Source organism: Bactrocera neohumeralis, chromosome 4, assembly GCF_024586455.1.
Source record: "Bactrocera neohumeralis isolate Rockhampton chromosome 4, APGP_CSIRO_Bneo_wtdbg2-racon-allhic-juicebox.fasta_v2, whole genome shotgun sequence".
NCBI classification, from domain to species: domain Eukaryota; kingdom Metazoa; phylum Arthropoda; class Insecta; order Diptera; family Tephritidae; genus Bactrocera; species Bactrocera neohumeralis.
Genome location: NC_065921.1, coordinates 29,737,928 through 29,759,419, shown reverse-complemented (window position 1 = coordinate 29,759,419; position 21,492 = coordinate 29,737,928). Strand labels below are relative to the sequence as shown.

Here is a 21,492-nt window from a genome sequence, read left to right as displayed (position 1 = left end):
GTGATACACTAATTGTAGCGACTCTCCAAATTTACGTTACTATTTTTTGTGGTACAATTTGTCTTTTGCCTCAAAATACGCCTCAGTTTCGATGGTCATCTCTTTATTCGAGGAAAATTTCGTCCCAGCGAGCATTACTTTGAACTGATCTGAGAACACGAAATAGTCGGTTTGGAGAATACAGTAGATGCGAAAGCAATTCGAAGCTCAACTCATGGATTTTTGCGATCGTTTTCACTGACTTGTGACGTAGTGCATTGTCTTGGTGAAACAGCACTTTCTTATTTTTTTTCAAATGCGGCCATTTTTTGGCGGTTTCGTTCTTCAAATGGTCCAATAACGCTTTGTAATAGTTACTGTTGACGGTCGTTCCTTTTTAAGGTAGTCAAAACAAATTATTGCACGCGAATCTTAAAATACAGACGCCATAACCTTGTTAGCCCACTGTTGCGTTTTTTCACGGGTTCATCGTGTGCAGTCCACTCGGATATCTGGCTATTGATGGTGCCATGTTTTATCCATGGTCATATACATATTGTGACAAAAAAAACCGGAAATTGTAATTAAATTTCTTCGGGTAAATGATATTTCAAAAAAAATATATATTTGGATAAGCTGGTAGGACTGTCTTTAATAATATTGTTCTTCTTAAATGGCGCCAATTCGAGGTACCAAGCGCAGCCAGGTCCTTCTCCACCTGATCTTTCCAACGGAGTGGAGATCTCCCTCTTCTTCTGCTTCCCCCGTAGGGTACTGCGTCGAATACTTTCAGAACTGGAGTGTTTTCATCCATTGGGACGACATGACCTAGCCAGCGTAGCGGCTGTCTCTTAATTTTGTCGTCGTATAATTACTATGGCAAATATAAGCAAGAGAGCCCGACAACTCTCGGGAGTCCACTCTGATGATTTTGGTGGATATTTTGGGTATCAAACACGTTCTTGCCCGACTCGTCCCGATAAAGCTGAATTTTTTCAAAAAGACTACCGTAAACATTTTCTTAGGGCATGCTTCATCGTGCGAATTCCGATCCAACATTCATGGAGAGCATTATAACTGCCGATGAGTAATGGATTTTTGAGTTTGACATACAAACAAGTCAACAATCATCGGAATGGAGGAAAAAAAACGAGCCGAAACCAAGAAAACCACGGCAAAGCCGCTCAAAATACAAGGTGTTGCTAATTATTTTTTCCGGTATTCGTGGGTTGGTACATCATGAATTTATTCCGGAGGGAGCGACGGTCAATAAGTAGTTCTATTTGGCGGTATTGAGGCATTTGTGTGAAAACATCTGTCGACAACAGCCGTAATTGTGGAAAAACAATTCATTGGTTTTACACGACGATAATGAGTCATCTCATCGAGCCACGAATGTGACGAATTTAAAGCCAAAAACGCAATGAATACCATCGAGCAACCACCGTATTCACCCGATTTGGCGCAATGTGTTTTTTTTTGGTCCCCAAACTGAAGTTGCCTCTCCATGAAACCCGTCTTCAGTCGATCGAAGAGATAAAACAAAATTCGCTGAAGGCCATCCCAAAAAGTTCTTATGAAATGTGTTTCGAGGACTGGAAAATCGTTGTCATAAGTGTAATACATCGGGTGGGGATTACTTCGAAGGCGAAAAAATAAATATTGACGAATAATTAAATATTTTGCATTTTATTTACAATCCTTAAGATCCCAGACGTTTCATGTGCTTGTGAACAGTCTCGTCAGTCTAATTTAATCTTTCAGCAATCTCTCGAGTTGTTATTCGACGATTTGCATCGACCAACGACTTTATTAAATCATATCGACTTTAAGAGTCCTTCCCTATTAAACTTATTTACGGATTTGTCCATGGCTCTGTGTACTGTAAAGTCTCCGGCGTTCTCTTATGGGTGTTACAAACTTCAGGCGATAAAATCCCAAAACGAGGGTCAAACAGTTAATGCCGGGTTTTTTCGACGGATTAAGAAACGAGTATAAATATAAGGCACAAAGTTTGTGGACACTACAATCGTTATGGAAACAAAAAACTAGGACATTTTATTATCATAAAATCATATACATAAAAAATTTTCATGCTAATCTTGGCTTAATAGTAAAGAGCAACGAACTATTCGAGACCTTCGTATGATGGAGCAGCGCTACCAAATTCACTAACTGACTTGTTATAGCATTCAGCGCGTCTCTCTTACTTCACTATCGGAAATGAAATTCTATCGAATATCATTTTTTATTTCAAAGCAACGTACTTAGCTTAGCAGCTGAGTAATTAAAAGCGTCTTAAATTGTTGATGGTAAAATTTATAATAAATTGTATTTTCTTTCCTTTTTAGTTTTGTTTATTTCTCTTTTTCTGTCTACAAACACTTTTTATTATTTATTAATTTATTTATAAATCATATTTTATATTTATTCTTAACAATTTAAATATTTTTTTGTTTATTTTTTCATCAACAATCCAAGATCAGCGACGTGCAAGAGTCCATTCTTTTCACAAATGCGGGCCAAGCAGTGGAGGTAAGCTCGCATACATACACACATATGTACTATACATACTACAAACTTATTTACTGATGAATTTCAACTGCGAGATAGAACAATTCAACGAAAAAAAATTGTAAATATGATAAAACGTCTGGAATAAAACTTTTGCGCAAATATTTGGCAGACACACCTCCACCCATATCCACCATACCGTACCATGTACATACATACGTATGTTTGCATAAAAATAAAGTATTTGCCCTTCTTCGCACCGTCGCGTCGTGCTGATTATACTATAGAACCAATAATTATTCAAATACTCCGCATAAAGAGTTGGTCTCGACGCCTAGTTTCCGGGAACACTGCGCATTTAAAATTGAATACTTAAAAGGCAACACATACAACATTTTATAAAATAAAGTAAGGCTAAAAATGTTCCATTACTGAGAGCCCTTACTGTTTCTATCGAAAAATCCGAAGCATTGTGGTCGATGGTCTCGAGAGTTCCCACCAAAAGCGATGATTTTACTTGGAAGAAGAGGACTGTGCCCACAAATGATCATCGAAAACTCACTTGTGAACTGCAATCCAACCTGATCAATCTGTGCGCAATAGTTTCCGCCAAAAGGAGGTTTCTCGTCGAAAGAAGGTGAACTTTATCATGATTTTATGACTCTTTAAAGCTCATTTGCGAGCAGTGGGACGTCTGAAGTCCAATATTTACTCCAGTTTGTCCCACAAAAATCGGTTTTGTGACTGATCTCCCTGGGCGGAAACATGGTATTGTGAAACTTAGGGAATTTGTAAAATATACTATATTTGAAAAGACAAGAGAAATATGTATATTCCGAAATTTTAACTTTTAAGACAAAACTTAACCCTTTCAAACCGAAAAGCAATCAGTAGAGCAAAATCACAAAATTAAAACCCCACTTCCTTCAGAAGGACCTATGGGGATGAAACATACATGTCCCATCAGCAAACACTAAGCAGGACATATTCTTCTTCTTCTTTATTGACGTATTCCAGTCGTTCTTCCTGGTCTTTGCAACGGAGTAGATTTCTTCCTCTTCCTCTGCTTCCCCCGGCGAGTACTGCGTCGAATACTGTGAGAACTGGAGTGTTTTCATCCATTCGGACGACATGACCAACGTATATTTGGGACAACGGTCGATTAATTCAGCCTGATGAAACATCCTCAAATGGGTTGAGGCTGATCGACTTCACCGGTATCCGAAATATGGTTATCTGTGGTAGAAGATTCCAGCATAGAAATATTTTATGCTACCTGGCTGTCTCGCAATCGAAAAGCCACCAACCAGATGGATCATGTTGTGATAGACGGAAGATAGGTCTACAACGTTTTAGATGTGCGTACGCTCCGAGGTCCTAGCATTGACCACTATTTTGTTGTAGCAAAGATACGCATCCTCCTCTATGCAGCAAAATACGCACATACCAACAAATAAAACTAACGGGACATATAGGTCTCATAAAACAATCGAATATTCACAAATAATTAGCAAAATATGCGAGCACTGTCACTTTCAAAAGAGAATTTAATGGTTTAGATGTACTTTTACTGCGCAAAAAATATTTTGAACCGTAGCATCCATTTGTTGTGAGAGAACTTCTGTCGGCAGGTCTGTCAATTGGCTACCAAGATCGTGTGATATTACCTGTCCACTGTGAGATCTTTTCCTATGGGGATATGTAAAGTCTAAATTCTAGCGGACCCAATAGGTCCGAAAATATTAATATTGAGCCTCGACGAGGAGAGTTATTATTTTAAGACCCCAGCAGTAAACCCTGAGTAAGCGGAAGACAAAGAAATATACGGTTCAAGGTACTAAAATAAGCTTAGAACCCGCAAAGAATTCTCTAAATATAAACTCATATTTAGTTTGTATTTTTAGACGAGTGGTTTTCAATGACAATACTTTTTTCAGGAATGGTATTTTTGGTCGAAATATGATAATTCACAAACCATTGGTTCATACTTCTTCACAAATGTTATATGTAGAACCATGGTTAATGAGTTTTTGGTGACTAAGCTGGAGAATATTGATGTGGATGACCTTTGGTTCCAACAAAACGGCGCTACAAACCATACAGCCAGTGAGCAAGAAATTTATTAAAGGAAAATTTTGGTTTGAGCATTATCACGCGTCGTGAGCATATCGCGTGGCCTGCAAGATCATGCGATGGACTATGTTTGGTGTAATTATGTGAAGTCGTATGTCTATGCAAATAAACAGATAAGCCAGAGATGACTGACGTATTGTAACAAAATATTTGGCACGTTATTGCTGACATACCGCTGCAAAAAGTTGTCGGAAGTTGGACCTCTTGTCGAAAGTTTTTTCGAGTCCATCGCGGTGGTGTCACTTGCCCGAAATTTACTATAGAAATTAATTCGCGGAAAAGACGGGCACAGAAGTGGATTTCATAAATAGAGTTGGTATAAAAGCCTGTTCTTACGGCCCTCTTTTTGCTTCGAGATCAAAACCAATGTATTTAGTGCTTCACATTTCGATTTATGCCACGCAGAACTGGAAGTTCTACTACAAGTAAACATACATACAGATATCTGCAGAAGTAACTTTGTAAAAGCTATTGGATACTTGATTGTTGGCGCACCAATTCACCTGCCGTTCCAGCCTAGATGCGCACAAGTGATTTAGAAACTGGCTTAAACGTGCATAAAATTGTTAAATCAGCACACAACAACCACTTACAGACCAACTACATACAACAAATAACAAGAAACAACAAAAATATATGGTCGTCACAGCGATCACTACACAACAACAATGACAATACAGAAATGTCATTACGCCTCATACTCGCACTCATACTCATGATCGTACTCGTTTAACTGAAAAACGAAATAAAAATCAGTTTAATGACGGCAGCGTCAGCAATAAAGCAATAACAAATACAACAAACTATAAAAAATACAAGTAATAAAGTTGACAACAAGTGGTCTTGTTGACGTTAGCTGCCGCAAACAGCTACTTGGGCACTTAGCACTGCGGCGAGAGGGCCAGTAAAGTGCCGTAGACGCGCATGCGCAGAACCCATAATACGAAAACATTGCCAATTGACAATAAAATGACGGCAGTGATGCTGATGATAGTGATGGTACTACTTCTGCTAGTGAAGCCAGGAGGTGGAGAAGCGATGTTGTGGAGGCTGATGAGAGCTAGCGGTGGCACAGCATAGCTGCAATCGCCTAGAAAGGTGCAAGTAGCAAGGAGGAGATTTATAACAAACGAGTGCATAAAAGTGGACTTTGGATATCCAGTATGTGGATAGTTGCAAACATACAAGCAAGCATAGATAAGCCACTTGTAGTTTAAATGAAATAGCATTTTAGCCATTGTAGAATTGTCCTGATATAGTCAGCTTACTTTGTATAAGTGGATAAAGTTGTTGCTGCGAAAAAATATTGAAACGAAGTTGGGAAATTAGTGGATTTTTATTGAAGAAGATCAAGAAATATATATGTATGTATATATAGTTGTGTTCATATTAATATATATGTATGTACATTAGAGTGGGTAAAAAAAAGCTACAAAATCCACAAAACGAAATATTTTTTCAAGTAGATATATTTCTTTCTATCGGATATTAAGAATAAAAAAATTAAAAAAATAGAAAATCCTCCGTCTAGAGTTCATACTTGGAAAGCTTTCTTAGAGGTGTCCATCTAACAATTTTTCAGAGTACCAAGCGAAAAAACATTCGTTATTTTTGACTCACCTTAACATTCATGTATTATAACAACCATTAATGAGGCTATTATTCTTCTTCTATAGCGTATTTTTGCTTAAGTAATTTTAGCCTAGTTCGCAATAATGTTCCTGTTTTTTGTTCCTAACAAAGTCCTTCTACTTCTTTCCTTTTTACTGTTTGGCGCCAATTGTAAATTCTTAGTGTAGCCAGGTTCTTTTCCACCTGATCTTTCCAACGAAGGGGAGCTCTTCCTCTTCTTCTGCATTCCCCAGCGGGTACTGCGTCGAATACTCTCATAGCTGAAGTGTTTTCATCCATTGGGCCGACATAACCTAGCCAGCGTAGCCACTGTCTCTTAATTCGCTGAACTATGTCAATGTCACCATACATATATGTACATATGTATGTATCTCGTACAGCTCATCATTCAATCTCGTGCTGAGTCCATTTAGACATGTCCGTCTGTTTATCTGTCCGTCCTTATATCGAACTAGTCCCCCCGTTTTTAAGATATTGATCTGAAATCTTTCACACGTTCGTTTCTTCCAAATTCATTTCTGGGATACGCCGATATCGATCCACTATACCATATAGCCGCCATACAAATAAAACGATTAAAATCAAATCTTAATATATTTTTTTTTATTTGACAAGATATCTTCCCAAAATGTTAATGAATTATTGTTCAAGGCAACGCTCCTATCTCCGAACAAACTTTGCAGATCGGACCACTATAGCATATAGCTGTTATTCAGACTGACAGATCAAAATCAAGATAAAGATATTTTTATACCATTTTATGCTACATTAAATTCACCTGTGAAGGGTATTATAGCTGTGGTGATGTCAGATTTAACTTTTTTTCTTTTTTTAATCAACTAGATTGTTCCATACTAATGTTCTTCATTCTAAATGGGGTCACTGTCGATAAGTCTCATTACGGAAGCAAGTCGTTGCAAACTCCACCGCCGGATAGAAACTTCTTCTTATAATAAGCGATATTTGTTTAAGCAACAATCCACAAGAGCGAGACTTAAATCTAAAAATTGTATTTTAACGCTAGAAAGGCATTTATTACAGACGCTAAACTAACAACAACAACACGCATTTGAATATGTAATGCCGTAACGAATTACATACATTTAATAATTGAATAAATAATAATAAGAATGCAACTCACCTTCAAAAATGACGCCGCTTTAACCCCGATGTATAGTTCCAAATAGTTCCGTAGTTTATTAATTTTCAACACACTTAAATAAATTATTATTATTGTTATTTGAGTAAAAATTTTAATTCACTTTATGCTTTTGTTATAATAATAATTTTTTTTTTTGTAATTACGCCAAAGCAAACTACTTAACACAACAAAACTACAAATTCTTACTTATTGCACAAACACCAAAAATTTCATTTTAATATAACACTAAAAATTGTTGTTTTCTTTATTATTATTATTATTATTATTATTATTTTTTTTTTTATTATTATTTTTTATTATTATTATTATTATTATTATTATTATTATTATTATTATTATTATTATTATTATTATTATTATTATTATTATTATTATTATTATTATTATTATTATTATTATTATTATTATTATTATTATTATTAAATTTAGCTTTACACTAGCATTTCACTGCAACAAAATGACTTTTCTAAATCGTTATTTTGTTTTTGTTACCCACTCGTACTAACTTTTAGTCGCTCGTGGGATTATCACTTGTTGTTGTTGCAAAAGTATCTTGTCATTTGCTAAAGCATTCCAATGCACTAAAGCAGAAACGAAAAAATACGCAGCGACACACACGAGCCGGTATTAGCAACGCAACGGACACGATAAGATACTCGCGCTCTTTCACTGGCTTGACTTGACTCGACTTGACTTGCCAACGCTCCCACCGCCCCATGCAGTTTCAGCTTCGGACGTACAAATAATAGTTCTTGTTTTGTAGACGCGCTGGTAGTATGTGTATTGTTGTTGCATTGACTAATTTAAAAACACAAATTCACCACATGCAAGTAATCAGCATGAAATGAGCGAATTTCGAAAATACCCCACACCAAAATTGAGAGTGTTTATTCGCCACTGCAAGAGCACGTTGCTGCTTTCGACAACGGTTGTGTTGTTGGCTCCACCGCCTATCACCCACCACGCACCTCACCATTCATACCACTGCGCTATTGTGTCCGCTAGCAGGCTCGCACGATTTTCCTCTTTCAACTTTTACAACTCCAACTTTAACAAACTCAACTTTTGGGGCAGTTCTTGGCACGTCTGTCGAATTCACACACTTTTCGCTTAAAAATCACAAAAAAACACACAAATATTGAACGTTTTTTTGGCGTTATTTCCACCTCCTTTGCACACGAAGCTTTGCGTGTTAACGAGAAGTGCGCGTTAATGAAAATCGTTCGCGTCGTGTTTTTTTATTTTTATTTTGTTTCTTTAAGCCACTTTTAAAGAGTCCCGTGTGCCCAACATATGCTCGCATGCAAAGGCTCAACGCAAATTTATTAAATAATTAAAGTAAATAACACTATAACACTTGTAATGCACAATTAATTAGGAACGCGGACGCGCAATGTGTACGATTACAATAAAACGAATTACCAAATGGCACAGTAATAACGAGTGCGAGATAGTCAAATTGATGACGATGACGACGACAACGACAACTACACTGCGTTTACAACCGCGAACGCGCTCACTTCGATTGTAACTGAAAAAACGAATTCACCTCGCTGCTCGCCAAATCGCGCATGAATCAAACGAGCGCCACTCTATGTACGACTAGTCACCGCCCCCACCCTCCGCAACAAAGTAACGAGGAAGTATTTGCAAATAGCAAAAAGCTACGAAGTAGCAATTGGTTGATCACAGGTTAGGTGGTGGGGTTCGGTAGCACAGGTATTTATGTATGTATGTATGTACATATATTTGCAGGTATGAGAGTCAAAGGCGACATGTGCGCTCACAGTAAGCGTAGACTCCTCATCGATATATTGTATGTGTGTGTGCAATTGGTGAGTATTGAGTTTATGAATCGGATTTTATATCTAACATTTTGTATTAAGCCACCATGCCTACTTTGTTTGGTTTATGTGCGGCTTTAATTTACAGTTGAAGTACGTCTAATTAGGTACACAAGTTTATAAAAATTGTAAATTTATGTGAACTCGATGCCAATAAGACTAGTTTGCGAAAGAATTCAGCGTAGCTAGTGTAAAAAAAGTAAACAAAGAACAGCTGTTTGCTGGTTGCTGGTGGTTGCCAGTGTAGAGAACCATCAAATAATTTATTTACTTTTATAATGCATATTTGCAAATATATAAATTTTTTTTAATTTAAACTTATCAATTTTACAAATAATATTAACTGAGGCCTAAATTAGTTCAATTAAAAGAGCGTATATTAAAATGTTATAATTTAATGCATCATAAAGAGAATTAAAACGCTAATGATTTGATGATAGCAAGACTGTTTTCCTTTAGACTTTACCTCAATAAAATAATTACTAATTTATTTGTAAAATCACATATAATATATATATATACATATGTATGTATGTATATTAAATTTTTTTGCAATTTTACTTTTTCTCTTTAAACCACCCTGTGTTTTTAACAGCTGCCGCTGAATTCACCGATCAGCTGTACGTTATCAATAGGACCAAGGCAAACGCCGGTATGGAGCGACTCTCAAGATTGTTTTGGCCAGTACTGGTGACACCAAAGAACGCCGTTGTAAAGAATGTCGAGGCAATTTCACGTAGTCAAAAGGTAAATAGAAAGACCAACTCCAAGAGAGAGATTTAAAAACTAATCGTTTTGCAGTTGCTAACAGATTTGGGTTTGGTTAGACCAGCTTATAATGGCACCTACCAGCTAATGCCACTGGCGCAACGTGTGATGGAAAAGTGTGCCGATTTGGTGCGTCGCCAGATGCGCGATGTAGGCGCACAACAAATCACATTGCCTGTTTTGACGCCGTCGGAGTTGTGGAAAAAATCCGGTCGCTTAGATGGTGATATAACCGAATTCTATTTAATAAAAGATCGACATGGCAAACAGTTCCTGCTCAGTCCAGTATGTAATCAGTTTAATTTGAACAGTGTTTATACATTATTAACAAAACTTTTTAAAACTCATTAGACGCACGAAGAAGCAGTGACTGCGATGTTGGCAAGTATTGCACCGATTTCTTATAAACAATTGCCTATTAGACTCTTTCAAATCGGACCGAAATTTCGCGACGAGTTGAAGCCGCGCTTCGGTCTAATTAGAGCAAAAGAATTTGTTATGAAGGATCTCTATACATTTGATCGTGATGCGGTAACTGCTTTGCATACATACAATCAGATAAATTCTGCTTATGAAGCGCTTTTTCAGCAGCTGCAAGTGCCATTTGTTAAAGGTGCTTAAATAATTACTCAAAATATTGCACAATTATATTTAAATATATATTAAATTCCAGTGGAAGCCGCTACCGGCATGATGGGTGGCAGCGTGTCACACGAGTATCACTACCTGGCCGCCACTGGTGAAGATCAACTAATTACCTGCGATTCCTGCGGTTATGCAGCTAATATTGAAACAATAAATGAGACAATTAGTGACAAACACTGCCAACGCTGCAATTCAACGAATTTGCGCAGCGTGGCCGGCATTGAAGTGGGACACACTTTCGTATTAAATGATAAATACTCCAAACCACTGAAGGCAACGTTTCTACAAGAGAATGGCAAACCTGAAAATCTTGTAATGGGCTGTTATGGGATAGGCGTCAGCCGATTGGTGGCAGCCGCAGTAGAGGTACTCGCTACGGAGAGTGAGTTGCGTTGGCCAACACTTCTAGCACCTTTTGATGTTTGCATAATAGGTGCGAAAGAAGGTAGTAAAGAGGAGAAGTTAGCCAATAGTGCGGAAACCGAATTCTGTAATGCGCTCAATGGTATTTGTAATGAGGAGGATGTGTTGATTGATGATCGTAGTAATTTTACGATAGGCAAAAGGCTATTGGAAGCGAAAAGGTAGTATCGTTATATTTGTAATTTGTTAAAAATTAATAATTACGATAATGTTTTGTAGAATGGGTTATCCCATCATTGTTGTAATTGGAAGCAAGGCAGCGAACGCAGTACCAAAAATTGAACTGCATTTCATTTCGGGCGAAACAATGGATGTTGAGTCAGGCGAAGCACTAGCCTTAATCGCAAAATATACAAACCATAAGCGAGAACTCTACAACACAAAATTGGTTTGTAAAATTAAGAATGCTATAATGTATATGTAATTACGGAAATTTTGATATTTACAGAATTATAGTGCACCAGCAAAATCGAATAAGGCGTCTATTAGTTGAGACTTAGCAATATTGAACAGTGACAAAGCCACGCGAAAGTTTAGATTTAATTTATGCACTCACTTTTCTTCTCATTTGTAAACATTTTATAGTATTTACATAGAGTAATGCATTTTCTGAATACAAACAAAAGCTTTCCCTTTATATATAAGTACACAATTAACAACTGTAAAGTAAAATTGTAAAAGAAAGAACAATTTCTTATGTTAACGCTAATTCAATATATTCTAAGTTTAATATTATTTTCAGCATTACTTATGCACATAAATAAATACAAATCACTTTTTTACTTTAGTATTTCGCTACAAAAGCGGCAGATTTGCCTTAAGCGCTGCAAACTCTTTACGATCGAGCGCTTTGAGCTGTGTTCCTGTATAGGGCGAAAAATGCTCCAAGTCACGATGCTTGTTCACCAAAATTTTTTGATCCGAAGTGATGATATTAATTTCACGTTCAATTTGCATTTGATCTATGATTTTTAAATGAAATACCGTTAGTCACTTGTAAACGCTTTTATCAATGAACAATTAAGTAATCACCATTTTTCAAAAGTTTCAAAGCCTTTTCACGTTCCATCTTGACAAGCATGCTGCCCACCGTTATCCAAACTTTCTTCTCATCTTTGGCTGCATGCTTTTCGAGCTCACGTATCGCTTCGCGTGTTTGCTGTCTGCGTTTATCCAGCTCTACCAACTCTTGCTTGTTCATCAAAATCTTATCGGCCACCTCTTCGGTTGATTTTATAATCTCAACAGTTTTTTCTTCATCGGTTTTAGACATTTTTCACTGATGATCAACTGATGAATATACGGATATAATATATGTTAAAACTTTATAGATCACCTAAATAATTTGACTAAGAGGGCAACTGCATCCAAACTTAAACTTGAAACATTAGCTCAACGCTTTCCGAAGTCGTCGTTCGCGTTTCCAATCGCGTAATTTTTCAGAACGTATGTCACAGCGTGAACGCTTTTTACTTTTGGGCAAGTTACTTGATCGATTATGCATTACGGCTTGTTTATCGAACGCATCGAAATGTGTTACACGCGCCGGTTCCTGCTTTGTGCCGAGACCGGTGCGTTTCTTCCGTATCACTGTTTTAACTGGATACAATCGTCCCGCTTGAGTTGGGCCCAAACCGCTTTCTTTGTCCCAGCCTTGTTTAACCATAAGTTGCAAACCACGATTTTTGTTGGATATATTAAATTTGTTTAGCTTATTTTGTGCACCTATTGCTTTTGTACTAAATTGATGCACCGTTGACGTTTCATGTCGTAAGCGAGTTGTGTTTGTGAATGTATGTTCACAACTGGTACAATAGAAAGGCTCAACTGAAACGGTTGCAGAAGAAAGTTCATGGCTAGCGTGTTCTTCAATATCTTCAATGCTCGTTTGTAATATTGTTGCAATGTGGTCGTAACCCTTTTCAATGGCGAAATCTTGTGCAGTGCGGCCAGTTTTCTCTTTAATATTTTTATTAGCGTCCAATTGTAATAAAAATCGCACAGCGTCTATTGCACCCTCGCATGCGGCCATCATAAGAGCAGTCCAACCGAAAGCATCGCACACATCAACATCGCCAGCTTGGTAATTTATTCGCGCTAACTCTGTCACGTTGTTTGTTGTGGCAAAACGAAAAAATGTATTACGATCGAACTTCAACAGAGCGGATTTCTTTGAATTAAATGAACGGTTAGTTATAGTTGGCGCTGTAGTTGGCACACTTGTTTTGGAATGCTTTGTGAGTTCTTCGTAAAATTTTCTTACATCTTCGCCATTTCTTTCGCCACCCAGCTGAGCATTAATCTCTTCCACTTTATTTTCTTCATTGCTCTGCAACTCCAGACCACGCACAAAACGCTTCCGCGGAAAGGTAACTGTAGCTAGTGCCAGCCAGTTAGGATGCAGTTGTGCATCTTCTGAATCCATATCAAATTATAATACCAAATAACAGAGATTATCCCTGCCAAATAATATGCGTGCAGCAAAGACAAATAAAAAAAAGTGATGAAATTTATTGACGTTGTGTGACAAATAATGATGACAACTTACGGCGCAGTGTTGTTAAGCGAAAACAATATATACACTCTTGTAATAATCCATCAAAAATTAAACTCTACATGATATAAATGTTAATTTAAAGATTAGCTAAATAAACCTAAATGTGTATATTATGAATATAATAATAAATCACATTACTTTTATAAATGTTTTGGTTGTGTTTTAATATAATACCCTTAAAATAAATAATTTAGTAATAAAATATGTTTATAATAAATTCCCACATTTCTTTTTTAAACCATTTCGGTTTTAAATTTTTTTTTTACATTTTAATTAAATATTACGGCAAACCGTACTTTTTTAATTGAATTACTTGTGAACCCACTGTAATTATTTGATTTGGTCTAAGGTCTGCGAAGTTCTCTACAAAAAGCTGAATTTTGTGAAACATATAAATGTCAAAAATATCGCGGTTTGAATGTTTGAAAAAAGATACAGCAGCTGAAGAACATAACAGCGTCAAAACCATTGTTTATAAGTATTTTGTTTTAATAAAATCACTGAAATGGATTATTCAAAGTTTGGCAATATGATGGAGAAGAATCGCTTAAAAAGTTTTAAAAAGTGGCCGTTTGACGAAAGCAGTGCATGTAGCGCAAAAAAGGTAAAACTGGTACAAAAATAAATTGATCATTGCTCTTCATGTTTTGTTTTGACAATTGTAGATGGCCGAAGCAGGCTTTTACTGGAGCGGTAACGATCGCGAACCAGATACAGTTACTTGCTATATTTGCAATAAAACTCTTGATGGATGGGAGCGATCCGATGACCCATGGAAGGAGCACGCAAAGCATGCGCCACAGTGCAGTTTCGTAAAGTGCGGACGAAAAGAGGCTGAATTGACGGTAGGTCCTTTGTGTATAGTAATATGGAAGTGCTGCAGTTATATAGTAATTGATCTTTACTTTAAGGTTCAAGAATTCATCAATATATGTAATGTGGCGCTTAAAGCGCGTTTGGATCAAAACTTAAACAGAACTTTAGAAGAGTTCCGAAAGTATGCCGAAAAGGAGAAAGAAAAAATATTACTCGGCAAATAAATGGAAGCCAAAATAAGTATAATAGTTTAAGGATTATATATTAAGATTTAATAAACATTAAAATATTCGTAATATGTGTTGTATGTTTTATACCTTACTTGTGCGTTAGTTGCAATAAATTATGCTAATTGTGTTTGCAAATTGTGCTAGTTAGATTTTTTTTAGATAACATAGACATAAAAATTTTGCAAATGGTGAAGCCAACAAACGGTGAGGAAAATAGAACATGGCACACCAAGAACGACAGCTCATATTACAAAAAAAATATTCTATAGCTTTATTTTGAACAATATATGTATGTCTGAAGAACCCAATTCGTTCCAATGATAGTCGGTTCTACCAGAGAACTTGAAACTTATATGTTCTCTGCACAAATATAGACACGTCTCACAAAACTGGCTAGAATTTCTAGAACTTAGGTTCGTTGCAGTGTTTTTTATTATAAACTAGAGACGCATACCTTATTTAAATATTAATAATCATTATCTAGTCAGTTTATTAAATTGTAAATGAAAAATATTTGAATATTACTGGCGGTTTTAAGGAGAATTTCATTGTATGTTACCATAATATGCAACCGTGTTAAGGATTTAGAACTGCCACATTGAAAAAATAATATTCAATTTATAACCTACTCAACCATTTCCAGTCGGACAGTAAATCAATTCTAAATATTTTGTCTACTTTATTAAAAGCGACTGGGATGATCTGAAGCCTGTCCTTATGTGAACTTTATAAAAAAAATTCGACAAATACCAAATAAAATGAATGCGCACATATTCAGTTATTGAGAATGGTGTATTTACCACCCACTTGATTAACTGTGCACAGTGTTTTTTTATATCTGCCCAACGAATTAGGAGTAAAAAGATGTCAGTGTATTACGATTGGAAGCAAGGTAGCATAGCGATTAGATGTCAAAACAAATAGTTCATTAGGCTTGCTCAAAGGGAAGCGATTGGAAGGTGTAAGAAGTGAGAAATAGGATGTAAATCTCTACGAAAAAATAATAATAATAAAAATGGAAAAATAACAAAAACGCAAATGTGGAAAGCGGTGAACAATGCAACAAAGTCGTAAAGAATTATAAAGTCCAAAAATAGTGAAGGAAAGAAGAGTGTGTGCGTGTGAAGAGGAAAACGAGATTATACGAAGCTGGTGTGAATTTTTAATAAACTACGGGCGAAAAAGAGCCCGCAAAATCGAAATATTGTGTGATGAACATAGTAACAAGAAGACGAGAAGTAAAAGTGGAACAAGAAACGTGAAAATCAATAGGTTTCGTGTTTAAGTGCGAAGCAAAAGCGGGTGAGCGGGATAGTTATAGAACAAAATAAAGTTGAAAATGGCGACAAAAGACGAACGAACATACGAACGAATACTATACGAAAACGACTACGATATGACGATGAATTAAGCTGTGAATGACGCCAAAAGTTGCCAGATTTTTTTGTTCTGTTTAATTGTGAAATGTAATGGATTTAGAACTAAATGGAAAATATTGTTATATATTGGGAATTTTTTATGCTTCAATATATTGTGAATGTTGTATTTAAAAGTGGTTAAATCCTTATATTAACAAATTTCACTTGGAGCTGACAATTCATTCTCATTCATGCTTTATGTCTTTTTTGTGCTTATATACTTTCGTTCGCAGTAAATTAAATTTTTAGATGTAAAAAGTAGAAACCAAGAATTGACGCAAAATTTATTAAAATATATTACCTATAAATAAGAAATAATAATAAAGTGGATATACATATGCCATATGCGCTATAAATAATAAAATCATAGACTACGTAGTATTTTCGTATCCAAATAAATGCATTTCTACTTATTACATCTGGCATTTCTATAATGGCGGGCGAACGACAAGCCAACGAACGACGTGAAAAATCCATTTTCTAATTATTCCGAATTCCTCTTTGGCAGCGAATTCCTTCGTGTCTAGCATTGCGTTGCACGACTGAAAAGTTGAAAAAGAAGCTGAAAAGTTTAGAAAACTCTGTTAAAAACTCGAAAACACATAGAAACAACAACAAGTGTTAAAAAAGTGAACAAATAATGACGCGAAAATTATAAGCAAATATTTTCTGCGCAAAAAAACCTCCAGACTTCACGCATATTCGTACAAAGTGCAAAACATTCAAAGACATTTGTGTTAAAAAGATATTGTGTTCGGCCAGTAGCGCTGGAAGTTACGATTTGTACAAAAGAGTTGCCTCCTAAATTGGTAATATTCATGTAATAGGTGATTTGGGTTTCGCATTAGCAATTAAAAAGTGGTAGCTATTTTTAGTAAAAAATTTTGGACGCCTTGCATTCGGTAGCAAAGAAGCGAATCTGCATCCCGTGGCTTGAAAGAAAATTATGCAAAAAGACAACCCTCGATTGCAGCGACGTAACAGTTGGCAGTGTAGTTGAACAGAGAATACGTCTAGATATTGTTAATTGCTTGTCAGCGAGGGCAGAATTTAAGGGAGTAGAGGAAATTGATAAAAATCAAGAATCGGCAAAAGGCAAGTGCGTGCCATGTTTATAACAAGAAACCGGCTTGGTTATTACTTTTAAATATACTTCCTCACTTTGTAGAAATATATATATTTTTTATCCAAGCATGTGCAATAATTTACTGAAGGCTGTGCAATAAAAATATACAATATTTTGGGCGCTTTTACACTATTATACTTCTGATTTACGTGGTCACCATCCCGATAATTGTTTACATCAAAATTTCAATGGAATTTTTAAGTGTTGTATTTAAAAATAATATCCATGAATTGCTCAAATGGTATTGAATACGACCTATAGGTTTGTGTGTTCATTGCACTGGTAGCAAAGCAAAATATAGAGAAAACTCCTAACCATTTTTTGGCGTTCTTACTCTTTTTATCAATATTAATAACAAATAATTAATTAAACTACTATGTAATTTTAGAATCTTTAATACAAAAGTTTAACGCAACAGTTTGTAACCCTATTTATATATTCATTTGCCTACACACAACGAATATTAATAAGTACCTTAAAATAAAATCAATTGAGTTTGTAATAAAAAGTGAAGAATTAGTAAATGCATAATAAATTTAAAGTGAATTTGGTTCAAAATGTAAAGTCTCACCATAATTTTTACTTTGCCACCAATGGTTTATGAATGTGCAAATTTTAACCACTATTATTTATAAAATATGTATTCTTTATCAATATTAATAGAAGAGTTTGTCATATTTACTGGAAGAATTAGTATAGAATAGAGCATTTAATTATCACTATTATAATGCAGTTATGAACTCGTAGTATATACAGCACCCAGAATGTGGTTTACGTGATTAACTCCAGGCGCGACCTAAACATCATTCAAAGCGAAGCTTTACTTCATAGATTCTCTCCTTATATCAAAACGACCACTTATAGCTGGCTGAGATGCTCTTTAAAAGCAACTCATCTGACACCCTCTCGCAGTGGTCAGATCATGGGTAAAGATCTTTTCCCATTGACTTCCCGTTAAATGATTTCGATGACCAACTTGAATCCCATACAAACAGGAATCAGATTCACTCTAACTAATTAATTTAGTATTGAAGGCCTTGATACAGATTTTAAGTCGAAATTCGCTTAGTTCTTTGTATTTGTCCATATATTGTCCTCTTAATACAACTAAATCTCTCTGCTATCGGCTCAATCTTTAGTGTAGGATTTGCATGTAATCTGTTTTAAATTGATAATTCACGTGAACATTGTTTCACATACAAATAATTAACTATAAATATATTTTTTTAGTCAAATTAAGTATTAATTCATTATGAAATATGATTAATAATTAATATTTGTTTATTTTTTTAGCAGAACCAAGAGTATAATCCAAGTTTAAAACTGGATTAGCGACAAAGTGGGACTATTGCTAACGTCAAAATGGCATCGAGAAGTCACCAGTATTTTAGTTTGCGTTGGAACAATTACCAAAACACCATGACTTCGGTGTTCCAGCAATTGCGAGAAGACTTATCTTTCGTGGATGTGACCCTTTCCTGTGAGCATGGTTCGCTCAAAGCACACAAGGTATTTTAAATAAAAATTTATAAATTTAACTTCATATCATATAAAAACTTCAACATTGATCTGAAGAGGACTGAAAGAACGTTAAATTTGGGTTTATAATATATGTATGTATGTAGAAATGTACATGTGTTTAGTTTTCAAACTTTTTTCTACAGTAGTAGGAAATTAAGCTGATATAAATAATAATATTAGATGATCTACCAGTGTACAAATATAAGTGGTTCATACTTAAATTGAAACTGATTTCTTACTGTTATAATGGACTAAATATAGATTGTACCGATATAAAATATTAAAAAAGGTGTGGTTTGCTTGAAGGGAAACTTAAGAACGGTGTACGTTTATAACTGGAATAGACCCAGATTTTGATACGACCATGGTCTGTCGTCTAGTGCTGCGCGCATCCAACTTGTTAGGGGAAAACATTTAGAGATAAATAAATTCATATAAAAAAAGCGGCGAAAGAAACAACAAATTGCTTACTTCGGCTCCACTGAAGCTTCAATTCCCTTCCTAGGTGTTTTTCTTATAACATAAAAGCGTGTAAAAAGATGTTTATCTTGATTTTGAGCAGTCAGTTTGCAAGGCAGCTATATTCAATAATTGTCCAATTTGCAAAACACCTTCGTACTTCGGGGATTGTATCGTAGCCTTGGCCAATATTCCATGCAAAATTTCGTTAGATATCTCTTTAAATAAATAAATTTTCTATGCAAGGACTGCATTTTGATTAATTAGTATGAATGAAAGCTATGTCATACATACAGACAGACGGATATGGCTACATCGACTCAGCTTATCAGTTTTGAAATTATTATATGCAATTATAAATAATTATTACATTTACATATATGACTATATCTAATCGTCAATTTTTCATTAGGTTGTTCTATCCGCCTGCTCATCATATTTTCAAAAACTGCTTTTGGAAAATCCCTGCAAACATCCCACCATCATACTTCCCGGCGATATTATATTCACGGATTTGAAGACGATTATTGATTTTGTTTATCGCGGCGAAATTGATGTCACCGAATCTGAATTGCAGGTAAGCGTTAAAAGTTTTAATGATATTAATATTTTGGAATTCGCAAATAATGCGCTAAAAATGCCCAAAAAAGAAATTACAAAACGTCACAAAATCATGAATGTGCAACAAAGGAGAAATATCTCATTTAAAGTATGTATCACAGTATTTAACGGTCATTATATTGTTTAAAATGATCTAAAATAGATACCATAAATTGTATAAAAAAGTCTAACTTATTTGCTCTATGCCGCAAGAGACCTTAAAAAAATTACTAAAGCACAATAAACTAAGGGCCAATTAGTATTTAATCTATCATGCATGTTTAGTGCTATGGAAATCTACCATAATTTACTATGCCAAAGTATTTTTCTCAGTGTATATATATGTATATATAAACTCAGTCAACCCTTATGGCGGCAGTGAGTTACTTGAGTACGCACTTCAGTCTAATGAGTATACTCAAGCCAGCACACTTTTCGAATTCGAATTTATCTAGGACACAAACCGATGAAGCTTTTATGCACGCGCAAAATTGTGTGCTTCGCAGACCACTGTATGCATTTGTTGTCTTTAGGAATATTCATTCCTCTATTCGTCCTTTTGGTTTATAAATTGTCTCCTATAACAAAAAACTTGAATGGAAAGTTTGTATAGCATTTCCTTTGAACCTTATAAATCCAAAAAACTTTAAGCCAATCCTTGAAAGCTTTCACTATCTGAATCTTGCACCAGCATACTTGTTAAGCTTGTTGGTAAAACTTGCAGGATATCAGTTTGTAAAATAATGTAAAAAAGAAAAATTTGTTTAAAACATGCAATTTTCGTTTCCACGTAAAAGTTGATTGAATTCAAATTAATATTGTTTACCTAGTTTAGTACAATACTAAGACTTCATTTCCGCCGGATGCCCATTTTACTCTTACAAACTAAGAAATATAAAATTCTACTATAAAAATATAGTAGCTAGTGCCGCAATGCATCTCTGAAACATATGAAATATAATAAAAAAATCTAAAATAAATAAAAATATATTTTTTCTCATATCTCCGTATCCTGAAATTCAAAATTTCATCGTTAAGATAATATTATTATCACAATTATTTTTGGTTTGCATTAATTTTATTAAGATTCTATTTGTTTACTAGAAAGATCCTTAAGAATTTAATTAGTGCTTCCAAATCACGGTTTTAAAAAGTGTAGTCTGGTAATGTTATTTTCTGCAATAAATGCAACACTGCTAGGAAACCAATTGTATCCAATTGGACTTCCTATTGTTATGATTGGTAAAATAACAAACAATAAGAATACACAAAATAATGTATAATAAGCCTTTGCTTTACTTTTTATTCGAAAATAAATTCGAGACTTTCCAATCAGAGTATGGTTGAGGAATTAATCCGTTTTTTGGTTCATTCAACGGTCCTAAATCAATTACGGTTTTAGCACTATTTTCAACAAGTTTGCAGCAAGGTGATCAAAAAGTTCCTCATTCTGATTCTTTACACGTGTAAGTTGTAAAAAATATTACATTAATTTTGTACAGATTCTAAAGTGAATGCGTGTTTGCTATATCTGGTCGTAAATTTTTATCCCAGAAATTTTAGAAGTTGTACCGTTGTATCATTAAAAAAAAAAAATCATATAAATCTACGGAAGTGGGTTCAAACAAAGTAAAACTGAGTAAGTCCTTTAATAGGTACATATGT

The 21,492-nt window shown here is 35.1% G+C and overlaps 6 protein-coding genes across 17 annotated transcripts in view; 3 read left to right on the top strand and 3 right to left on the bottom strand.

Moving 5' to 3' along the window:
- Nucleotides 1-7,491, bottom strand: part of LOC126756386 (myocyte-specific enhancer factor 2) — a 236,369-nt gene extending 228,878 nt beyond the window's left edge. For 4 of the 8 annotated variants that reach the window (XM_050469421.1, XM_050469426.1, XM_050469429.1 and 1 more), the window contains exon 1: nucleotides 7,400-7,490. The gene's annotated coding sequence lies outside the window, so the exon portion shown is untranslated. Of the gene's footprint in view, nucleotides 1-7,399 lie in introns of all 8 variants that reach the window. The other 4 variants (XM_050469425.1, XM_050469427.1, XM_050469423.1 and 1 more) reach the window with 2 other exon arrangements.
- A 2,357-nt stretch (nucleotides 7,492-9,848) lies between these two features.
- LOC126755460 (probable proline--tRNA ligase, mitochondrial) lies at nucleotides 9,849-11,646 on the top strand. Of its 2 annotated transcripts, none has more exons than XM_050468041.1 (6): nucleotides 9,849-10,011; nucleotides 10,066-10,317; nucleotides 10,384-10,645; nucleotides 10,706-11,261; nucleotides 11,320-11,488; nucleotides 11,549-11,646. In XM_050468041.1, exons 1-6 carry the CDS (start codon nucleotides 9,919-9,921, stop codon nucleotides 11,591-11,593), a joined length of 1,377 nt encoding a protein of 458 aa, XP_050323998.1. In that variant the 5' UTR covers nucleotides 9,849-9,918; the 3' UTR covers nucleotides 11,594-11,646. The 2 variants fall into 2 exon arrangements, with proteins under 2 accessions (XP_050323998.1, XP_050323999.1); XM_050468042.1 differs by having other exon boundaries at nucleotides 9,919-10,011; nucleotides 10,076-10,317.
- Nucleotides 11,647-11,790: 144 nt separating this feature from the next.
- On the bottom strand, nucleotides 11,791-13,638 carry LOC126755462 (uncharacterized). Of its 2 annotated transcripts, none has more exons than XM_050468044.1 (3): nucleotides 13,541-13,638; nucleotides 12,133-12,390; nucleotides 11,791-12,062 (listed from the first exon to the last, which is right to left on the bottom strand). In XM_050468044.1, the coding sequence occupies exons 2-3, from the start codon at nucleotides 12,371-12,373 to the stop codon at nucleotides 11,896-11,898; spliced, it is 408 nt and encodes a 135-aa protein (XP_050324001.1). In that variant the 5' UTR covers nucleotides 12,374-12,390; nucleotides 13,541-13,638; the 3' UTR covers nucleotides 11,791-11,895. The 2 variants fall into 2 exon arrangements, with proteins under 2 accessions (XP_050324001.1, XP_050324002.1); XM_050468045.1 differs by having other exon boundaries at nucleotides 12,133-12,379.
- On the bottom strand, nucleotides 12,397-13,534 carry LOC126755461 (G patch domain and ankyrin repeat-containing protein 1 homolog). Its single transcript, XM_050468043.1, has one exon. It carries the CDS (start codon nucleotides 13,523-13,525, stop codon nucleotides 12,488-12,490), a length of 1,038 nt encoding a protein of 345 aa, XP_050324000.1. The 5' UTR covers nucleotides 13,526-13,534; the 3' UTR covers nucleotides 12,397-12,487.
- A 461-nt stretch (nucleotides 13,639-14,099) lies between the features above and the next one.
- LOC126755363 (baculoviral IAP repeat-containing protein 5.2-B) lies at nucleotides 14,100-14,838 on the top strand. Its single transcript, XM_050467879.1, has 3 exons — nucleotides 14,100-14,261; nucleotides 14,323-14,502; nucleotides 14,569-14,838. The coding sequence occupies exons 1-3, from the start codon at nucleotides 14,163-14,165 to the stop codon at nucleotides 14,695-14,697; spliced, it is 408 nt and encodes a 135-aa protein (XP_050323836.1). The 5' UTR covers nucleotides 14,100-14,162; the 3' UTR covers nucleotides 14,698-14,838.
- A 790-nt stretch (nucleotides 14,839-15,628) lies between these two features.
- The window catches only part of LOC126756497 (transcription factor GAGA), a 60,445-nt gene continuing 54,581 nt past the window's right edge, over nucleotides 15,629-21,492 (top strand). For 2 of the 3 annotated variants that reach the window (XM_050469589.1, XM_050469588.1), the window contains exons 1-4: nucleotides 15,630-16,005; nucleotides 16,630-17,216; nucleotides 18,544-18,756; nucleotides 19,640-19,804. In XM_050469589.1, the coding sequence (XP_050325546.1) occupies nucleotides 18,610-18,756; nucleotides 19,640-19,804 (312 nt within the window). In that variant the 5' untranslated portion in view covers nucleotides 15,630-16,005; nucleotides 16,630-17,216; nucleotides 18,544-18,609. Of the gene's footprint in view, nucleotides 16,006-16,629; nucleotides 17,217-18,543; nucleotides 18,757-19,639; nucleotides 19,805-21,492 lie in introns of all 3 variants that reach the window. The other variant, XM_050469587.1, reaches the window with a different exon arrangement.

Coding starts and splice junctions, on each gene's coding strand:
- LOC126755363 (XM_050467879.1), top strand. CDS start 14,163: ATGGATTATTCAAAGTTTGGCAATATGATGGAGAAGAATCGCTTAAAA. Junction 14,262..14,322: donor GTGCATGTAGCGCAAAAAAG/GTAAAACTGGTA, acceptor TGACAATTGTAG/ATGGCCGAAGCAGGCTTTTA. Junction 14,503..14,568: donor GAAAAGAGGCTGAATTGACG/GTAGGTCCTTTG, acceptor CTTTACTTTAAG/GTTCAAGAATTCATCAATAT.
- LOC126755462 (XM_050468044.1), bottom strand. CDS start 12,373: ATGTCTAAAACCGATGAAGAAAAAACTGTTGAGATTATAAAATCAACC. Junction 12,063..12,132: donor TTTGAAACTTTTGAAAAATG/GTGATTACTTAA, acceptor TAAAAATCATAG/ATCAAATGCAAATTGAACGT.
- LOC126755461 (XM_050468043.1), bottom strand. CDS start 13,525: ATGGATTCAGAAGATGCACAACTGCATCCTAACTGGCTGGCACTAGCT.
- LOC126755460 (XM_050468041.1), top strand. CDS start 9,919: ATGGAGCGACTCTCAAGATTGTTTTGGCCAGTACTGGTGACACCAAAG. Junction 10,318..10,383: donor AACAGTTCCTGCTCAGTCCA/GTATGTAATCAG, acceptor AAAACTCATTAG/ACGCACGAAGAAGCAGTGAC. Junction 11,262..11,319: donor AGGCTATTGGAAGCGAAAAG/GTAGTATCGTTA, acceptor AATGTTTTGTAG/AATGGGTTATCCCATCATTG.